We start from the raw sequence: 9,510 nt of genomic DNA, 5'->3' as shown, positions 1-9,510 counted from the left end.
GTTTGACAGTCGTACGGAAGTGACTGAGAAGCAGCTGTTCGTGTGTACCCCAGGGGCTGGCCATAACTGTGACCTAACAGGGTTACATGGAAGTCTGTAAAACCTTAGTCAATGAAAATAGCCATCAAAGGTATCTCTGTGTAATGTCCGTTTACTTGTGTATCTCGTGTTGACCATTTGATATACATACCTTGCATAATGAATACATGTATTTGGTAAAATAAGGATTTTTTAATGAAAAGAATGTAGAACTTTATTTATCATTAATTTCTTTTTAAGAGATCTTGATATTTACAAATTTTCAGAGAGGAACTAAAACATAATTACATGTATAGGCATTAAAGTACATTTACAGTCGTTGTTTGTCTTCATGAGTTTTTTTTTTTTTGGGGGGGGGGAGCTTATCCTTTTCAGTATGCGAAGTATAATGTTTTGTTTTGGATTTTCACAATAAAGTAAAAAAAAAAAGAATTGTGAAATGTCTCTTGATATCTCTGGCAGACACACGTTTATTTTGAATAAAAGCTCCATTAAAACATTCAATGGGGAAGAGGAGGGGGGGTTATAATATCTTGTTCAATGCTCTGTAATTAGCAACAATTCTAAAACTATGACTTTTATAAAATTAAAAGTATAATCTACAGATTTAAACTTTTAATGTAACACTTTCAGTACCGACCTGTAAGTTTCATTAAGTGACTTAATTTACTAGATTTTGTGAATACCAGTATCTGAGTTCCAAAGATTCAAATTAAGATATAATAAGACACAGTCGACAAATTCCCATACTAACAAACAAAGAAATACATTTTTTTTGTATTTATATCTCTACAAAAAATCATCTAAAGTAGGATTAAGTAGATTAAATATTTTATTGAAATGTACGTCATTCTACGTTTCATTGATGGAAGGGCCACTGCTCAAGAAATCTTTACAGGTGATATGCTTATTGTTGTTTACTGACTGATAAACAGTAATGGTTTTCTTAAGAAATAAAGGAGAAGATATTCAATTGATGTAAATATATCAATATAAATGTTTCCTTTGCAAATTTCGACTGGAAGGTTTGTTGTTTAACGTCCCTCTCGAGAAATTTTCACTCATATGGAGATGTCCACCACTTGCCGGTGGAGGGCTGCAAATTTTAACCTATGCTCGGTACTCAAGGCCATTGAGCAGTGAGGGATCTTTTTCGTGCCAACACCTACTGCGACACGGGACTTCGGTTTATGCAGTCTCATCCGAAGGACTGGTCTCCACGTCCTGCATTTGATTCGAACCCGCGACGTAAGGATCAATCCCTTACTCCGCGACACTAGAGCAGAAGTTCTAACCATTGCGCCACACGGGCGACCGTCTGGAAGGTTAAGTTTCCGGATTATTGACGTTCGGATAAATGAGGCTCTACTGTACAAGATTCAATGATACGACCTTATAACCTCAATCGTGTACATTTTGTCACTGCCCAAGATGATAAAGTAATAAAGACTTAGGGTTCTACAAGGTGAAAAGATGCATTTACTGAATAAATATGTTCTTCGGAAATCCATTCATGCGAATGCATTTATAATACATTTAATATGTATAACAATATATGAAGCAATTATATCATATTTGTTTGGAAATAACTTATTTTATCCTTTCAGTAAAGTCAAATAAGTAGTGAATGTTTAAACCTACGTAAGGAAAAAGGGGAAAATACGTACGTTCTCATTTATAAAAAAATTGTCCATCTTAAACTCATTAGAAGCAGTGATATATATACGCATAAATCGTGTATTTAAGAAATGTGAAGAATGTTACTAACCAGTATGAGAAAATAGCGGAACAAAGGAGTTCCACTCTTACGGTGTGAAATTGTGCATATGTAGTACTGTAAGTTATTTGTAATAATGATGCCTCAGGGGTTGTCTTGCTTCCTCTTTAACTTCACACTTTATAAAAGGGCAAAATGTCCTTCAGTATTAGTATACATTCAGTATTAGTACACTATACATGTACAGTATCTCAATGAAACTTCGAAACCAGATTTTCAAAGGTATTTCTAGCTGTTACATACACAAAATAATCTACAAAGTACAAGTAAAATTGATATGTAACTCACGTTTGAGTCTGTACAAAATGGTACTCGGAATACCGTATAAGGTTTTTATTTCTGCGTATCGCAATTTTTGAAAAAATATTCCAAAGACACTGTTATTTTAAAATCCGTACGTAGTCCTAAATTTGGGATTCTCCTTGTGGTATAAAAATGGGTAACCTATATTTGGAAGTTTGTTCTCTATCAGACACCAATATCGTTATCGGTGATACTCTTCTTAAAGAGTACCAGTGTCCCAAGTTTGATGTCTGTAAATCTAAAGGTTCTCAAGATACTGAGCGGTCAATATATCTTCCAGTATGACGTTTGGTTTTGAGTCCTCAAAATCAACAGGGGTCTTAAGCCTTAGGGGGAATCAGTGTACCAAGTTTGATTTCTGTCAAGCAACGGGTTCTCAAGATATTTCGAGGTCCTTACTTTTTATGTCCAGTTTGACTCTTGACCTTTGCTCTTTTGATTTCAAAATCAATAGGAGTTATCTAATTCTTAAGGGGTACCAGTGTACCAAGTTTGATGACTGTCAAGCAAATGGTTCTAAAGACATTTAGCCGACAATATCTTCTTATTTCCAGAGTAGGATTGATCTTGATCTCATAGCCTCAGAAGCAAAAGGGGTCATCTGCTCCTCAGGGGGTACCAGTATTTGATTTCTGCCTAGCAAAGGATTCACAGGCACTTGTTTCGGTAATAAATTTTTAACCCATAGTATAATAATAACACAAGGTATCTAACTCCGAATTACACGGAGTACCCCCCTCCCCCAGAATCGCACTCATTTACACTTTCAGAGGAAATACACTGACAAACTGTTTATACCTATGTTTTCTACGATAATTTATCTACACAAACATATATGGCATGCTTGTCTTTATTTTCTTTAGTCTCCGTAAACAGCGTCAAAACTGTGCTCGCCGTGTGGAAAAGTCGAATTCAACCATGAAATGGTATGTGCTAATCCCGCACAGAGAACAAAATTAAAAAATGAGTGGGTTTAAAAATTCAATTCCAGTGTTTAAATATTGCATGAGTAAATAGAACTTGTTTACGTCTGATTTTCCCTGAAAACATTACGATGTTTATCCGATGTAATTTTAGAAACAGATTTTTAGCCAGTCAAAATCTCTGTGCGGGATTAGCACATACCATTTCATGGTTGAATTCGACTTTTCCACTCGACGGGCAGAGTTTTGACGCTGTTTACGGAGACTAAAGAAAATAAAGACAAGCATGCCATATATGTTTGTGTAGATAAATTATCGTAGAAAACATAGGTATAAACAGTTTGTCAGTGCATTTCCTCTGAAAGTGTAAATGAGTGCGATTCTGGGGGAGGGGGGTACTCCGTGTAATTCGGAGTTAGATACCTTGTGTTATTATTATACTATGGGTTAAAAATTTATTACCGAAACAAGTGCCTGTGAAAGGATTGTCAAGATATTGATCAGACAACACTTGGTCTATCGACATACCGACAGACTGACAAGTGCAAATCATTACCTTTGCCTACTTTTACAAAGCGAGCAAAAATTATATATAAGATTATGTGATGCTAGGATCGACAAGAACAGAGGAAATAGTCAAAGAAACCTGTGAAAAATAATAAATAAAATATATATATTGAAGGATTGATGCAAAAAGCCACTTAATGCTGTAGGGAGTGAGAAAAACCCAGAGGTGTACGTAATCAAGACAATTCCCCATGAGACAATGTAAAATTTGGGAAATGTCTCAAACAGTCAGTTCTGCAAGAAAGAACGTACAGAAGCGGTAAAATGTTTGTATAAAATTGCTCATGTATTTCCATAATGCACATGCGCAACAAATATTATTATACAAACTACAAATACAGTACAAAATACAATAAATAGAATTTAATACAAATTATAAACATTTCTCAAAATATTTTCATTTTAAGGTAACTGGTCGGTCAACAAAGTACCAAAAAGATTCACCTAAAATATTAAATGTCAGTGAACGGGGTTCTTTTTGCATCTTCCACTATCCAATTTTGTTTAATTAATATAACTTTCTTTAAGTCTCAAATTTACAAAATGATGTCCGTTCAAAGACTTTATTGGTAAAAATATTTATATTGAAACTTTCCTCCTAGAAAAACTCGAACGGGACGTAAAACAACATACAATCAATCAATCCTACAAGAAAAAGAGAGCTTTATGTCACAATGTGTTGAAAAGAAATAAAGTCTCCTCACATTGCAGCGTATCTTTTATCAAAGGGTCTCAATATGGTTTCAGCCCAAGATACCAAGCCCAATAAAAGGCCTGAAACAGACAGAATGAAAACGGAAATATGTATCTAGATAGGATGTCTATATAACTGACACTATTTCCGGATGCGGTATCAGCGGATGCCACCATGTCATATCGGAACCGGAAGTTTCCTATGAGACATTTACAGAATAACAACGGACATCTGCTCCGTGTCTTTCTCGGTACTTTCGACAAATTAACCCCATTTTGGTTTTCTGCTGTGTCTTCTGTCTGAAAATAATGAAAATATCCAACAACATGTAATGTTTGGTCAACAAATTTATGTCTGTTTTCAAAAACTAGCAATATATGATCATTCAAAAATGACTTTCAGGGTATTGTACTAAGCGCATGTAAAATGATTGGAGAAACAAAGTTCCTTTCGAATATGGGTTGGAATTCTCGAAAAAAGGCTGAACATAACTGAACACCTACTTTTACACCTTCATCGTCTGAGGTGCTGCCTTCCTTAGGAATAATTTTGGTGAAGTAATTGACGGCGGCGTACTGTATAATGGCAGCCAGGTTGTAACAAATACAAACAATCAGGAAAACATCAAGAGCTGTAGCGTATGGAACCCTAGGAAGACCGTCTCTCTGAATCAGACCCACTGCTGCAGTGGACAAGATTGTCGTCACTCCTATTATTGGTAACAAAAGTGAATTAGGGTTGATCTTGCATGCAAATAGATGACATAGGTGAACATTGGTCTTTACTAACCTAGAAGAACCCTCGCAGGTGCAGCATCTCGATTTATCCAAAAAGAGACCCAAGACAAGCAGACGATCAGTGTGCAAGGGAGATAAGTCTGGAAAGACGGAGAGGATTTTTAATATGATACACAAAAATTAAATTTAAACTAGAAATATGTCCATAGGACATGAATGCCCCGCCAAGGGTATATTAGTAATGCAACATTTTAACACAAATTGAGAAAAGTGAGGTCAAGGTCAAAGGAAAGGTCAAGGTCAAAAAATATTGCTGCAGTTGAATAGCTTACATCAGTATGTATCAGCATATGACGTTTGATTCAGAAACTAATTTAAGAAAAGTGAGGTCAAGATCAAAGGAAAGGTCAAGATCAAAAAATGTTGATGTAGTTGAAAAGGTTACATCAGTATGTATTAGCATATGAAGTTTGATGAAAATATTATGAATGGTTTCTTTAAAACTGAGCTAAACACTAATTTAAGAAAAGTGAGGTCAAGGTCAAAGGAAAGGTCAAGGTCAAAAAATATTGATGCAGTTGAATAGCTCTCATCGGTATGTATCAGCATATGAAGTTTGACACTAATTTAAGAAAAGTGAGGTCAAGGTCAAAGGAAAGGTCAAGGTCAAAAAATGTTGATGCAGTTGAAAAGGTTACATCAGTATGTATTAGCATATGAAGTTTGATGAAAATATTATGAATGGTTTCTTTAAAACAGAGCTAAACACTAATTTAAGAAAAGTGAGGTCAAGGTCAAAGGAAAGGTCAAGGTCAAAAAATATTGATGCAGTTGAATAGCTCTCATCAGTATGTATCAGCATATGAAGTTTGACACTAATTTAAGAAAAGTGAGGTCAAGGTCAAAGGAAAGGTCAAGGTCAAAAAATGTTGATGCAGCTGAATAGCTCTCATCAGTATGTATCAGCATATGAAGTTTGATAACACTATCTTGAATGGTATCTTTAAAACTGAGCTAAAAACTTATTTAAGAAAAGTGAGGTCAAGGTCAAAGGAAAGGTCAAGGTAAAAAATATTGATGCAGTTGAATAGCTCTCATCAGTATGTATCAGCATATGAAGTTTGTTAAAAATATCTTGAATGGTTTCATTAAAACAGAGCTAAACATTAATTTAAGAAAAGTGAGGTCAAGGTCAAAAGAAAGGTCAAGGTCAAAAAAATGTTGATGCAATTGAATAGCTTACATCAGTATGTATCAACATATGAAGTTTGATTACACTATCTTGAATGGTATCTTTAAAACTGAGCTAAACACTAATTTAAGAAAAGTGAGGTCAAGGTCAAAGGAAAGGTCAAGGTCAAAAAATGTTGATGCAGTTGAATAGCCCTCATCAATATCTATCAGCATATGAAGTTTGATAAAAATATCTTGGATAGTTTCTTTGAAACTGAGCTTTGAACAGAGCTAAACGCAAAGTGTGACGGAAGGACAGACGGAAGGACAGAAGGACGGAAGACGGACATGACAAACACTATATGCCCCGGCCATATTCATGACGGGGCATAAAAAAGCTTCGCACAAAGAGCGGTTACTCCAACAAACCTGCAGCATGAAAAATCCAATATGCCTCTTCAGATGGAAATATACTTCAAGACAGGAGTACGTCCCTATCAAAACGAAACGGAAAAAATAAGATTCAAACCTGGTTTTCAGAAAAGGTTAATGCTAGTAGTTATTAGCAAATAGCTATTAACAAAATATCATAAATGAATGTATAAATTATGTATACTTCCATACCAATAGCACTGGAGTAGGTATTATTCTTTGTCCAGATAGAAGCAATGTCAAACTGTGACATAGTGACGTCATCATATATTTCTACTCCCGACTTGTTCGGAGCTTGCCATTTGTAAATAATTTCATCCGTCGTATATCCATCTACAAAGGGTAAGAAACGTTGAAATCAAACAGAATTATTCTAACTAGAATTGAAATTCAACGGAGAGGCGTTGCTTACATCCTCCGAATAGAAGTGGACAAACGGGAGCATCCATTGGGTAGTCTAGGAGATTCATTGGACATTTGGCATTAATAGTTAACCTAACGAAAGTAAACAATTATCTGTACTTGTCCAGCATTAATTTTGCATTTAACGTTTGCAAGTTTGTAAAATTTCGATATTGATTTAAATTAGCAATACAATACTTGACTGTCAAAATTATGTCATCTATAATGATGATATAGATTATTTCTAACTCTCTGGACATGATAAGGTATGAACTATATAGATTATTTCTAACCGTCTGGACATGTAAATACTGCCATCTTTTCGGATTCGAACGAATGCATTCGGAACTGTAATGTTTGGTTGGACGGACAAGCGACCATTAAGGAAATGCGTGTTGGGTTTCCAGATATCCTTGAGGAAGGAGTTACTCAAAGTGACCTCGGTGATGTTTGGAAGGTCAAATTTTAGACGTTCGTCATGCCAGCTCTGTCGCAGATAGCACTGAAGGGAATATGTCTGAAAATTATTGTTTATAAATTATGACGGTCTTCCGTATATGAAAACAGAACATAAATTTTAATGTGGTTTTTACGAATCGCGAAGTTTAAAGAAACAAACCATCTCCGATTCTGTGATTGGGCCAATACTCCTGATCAGCATGTTGGTTTTTATTACCAATGGTTGACCTATAATGGAACAATAAAACGGAAGCATCATGTTTTATTTTACAAGAAATCACATCACAGCATCATTTACAGAAATACTTGTACGAATAAGTCTCTACTGAAGGAATGCAACATTATTTGCAAACTTTATAATGAGGATTCTTGTCAAATGGGATGACTAACACTGGTTTTTAAGAAAATGAAAAAAAAATATTCTTAGACAAATCGAATTGAGGATGAAATTTGTCACTATCACAGTCAATGATAGAAATAGATCTTGCTAATGTTTGAAAAAAAATTATACTAAAATTTTCTGAAAATTAGGAGGGGGGGGGGGGGGGGGGTGGAAGCTTCACCGCAAATGAAGACTTTTGCTCAAGTCGAGAACATGAGGGCTATTTTCACAGATTAAAAGATTGTCGTATCAGAAAGGTCAGCGCCAAATTCAGTCGCCAGATGATGAATTCCTGATTGGATTTCACAGAACTTGTCGACAGTTGATAAGATTCAAACAAAAGGAGATTTTCTGAGCTCTCTAGTACACATCAGAATATTGACGACCGTAGAACTGTCTGATGTGTCACGTCAACTCTTCTACTCAACTCTGTTGAAATTTTACATTTTGTTGTAAATCCTTGGGAATATTTAATGGTGTGTTCACATATTGCACATTTTAATTGTGATTTTTGTTTGTTTGTCTGTTTGTTTGTCTTTTTTTTGTTTTGGGGAATCAATAACTGAACCGTCGATTAAAACATATTGCTAACCATTGGCTTTAGATATACATGCATAGTCAAATCTCGTTATGTCGAACTTGATAGGGACACAGAAAAAAAAATTCGAGGTATATCCAAGGAATCGAGATATATAGGTAAAAATATATAAGGGGAAAAGTGACTCACTTTGACATATCTATGGTATTCGACATATCAGTGTTCGAGATATTGAAGTTCAACTGTACTTTGTGATAAATTCAAGGAATGTCGTCAAGGTCATTTAGTGGTGGCTAAGATATAGCCGGAGAAGGGAGATGACTATTTTTGAGAAGGACAAAAAAAAAAAAAGATTTAAAATGGTACCTCACATTTACTTCAGTGTACCAAATTTTAGAACAACGTTGTATATTTTAATACACTTTTTGTTACGATGTAATCAAATGTAATGATATTCTCTTTGTTTGACAGTTGTAGTAAAATCTTCACCTCCGATGCCCGGGCGTACTGACTTTTCGTATTTCTGTAGTAGTTTGTCCAGTAACAATGTGACGTTTCTCATGATTGTGTGGTCATCTGAAAAGCTGATAAACGTAATCAATTGTTACATCGCTTTTAGGGAACCAATATACACAGCACATGTATTTTAAATACACTATAAAAAAATTTTCAAGTATTTTTATCATTTGAACTATTGTCATATTGTAAATTTTGAATTTACCAGGTGGCAGTAATATAAAATTTACAATTGTCAGAGTATAAATTTTGAAGCTTACTAGTTAACGTTACTGCCATGCATCCGGTAAATTCAAAATTTACAATATGACACTTTGTCATGATATTCGGGGAGAAAACCACAGGCACTTGGGGTATGGACCCTCCCCCCTTTTCCCATTTTTTTTCTTTTTAAATCTGGGGTCGAGTCACCTTTTTCCTATTTTTGTATTCTAATATGCACTGTATGTTATCAATAATGTAACTCTTTTGTCTCTATAAGCTGTTTTTAAATATATCGTTTTCGACTGATACATAAAAAGACAGGCACTTGGGGTATGGACCCTCCCCCCTTTTCTCATTTTTTTTC

At 35.0% G+C, this 9,510-nt stretch overlaps 1 protein-coding gene across 1 annotated transcript; it reads right to left on the bottom strand.

Annotated features, from left to right (window-relative positions):
- Positions 1-4,341: 4,341 nt before the first annotated feature.
- LOC133197188 (gamma-aminobutyric acid receptor subunit alpha-1-like) lies at positions 4,342-9,012 on the bottom strand. Its single transcript, XM_061333088.1, has 9 exons — positions 8,916-9,012; positions 7,667-7,734; positions 7,341-7,564; positions 7,058-7,140; positions 6,838-6,978; positions 6,643-6,707; positions 5,093-5,180; positions 4,807-5,012; positions 4,342-4,602 (listed from the first exon to the last, which is right to left on the bottom strand). The coding sequence occupies exons 1-9, from the start codon at positions 8,986-8,988 to the stop codon at positions 4,342-4,344; spliced, it is 1,209 nt and encodes a 402-aa protein (XP_061189072.1). The 5' UTR covers positions 8,989-9,012.
- Between the last annotated feature and the right edge of the window lie 498 nt (positions 9,013-9,510).

Source organism: Saccostrea echinata, unplaced genomic scaffold, assembly GCF_033153115.1.
Source record: "Saccostrea echinata isolate AGI-Se365-2 ecotype Australia unplaced genomic scaffold, CSIRO_AGI_Sech_v1 ptg000030l, whole genome shotgun sequence".
Lineage (NCBI taxonomy): Eukaryota > Metazoa > Mollusca > Bivalvia > Ostreida > Ostreidae > Saccostrea > Saccostrea echinata.
Note: the sequence above shows the minus strand (reverse complement) of the source record. Positions and strands in the feature narration are given on the sequence as shown.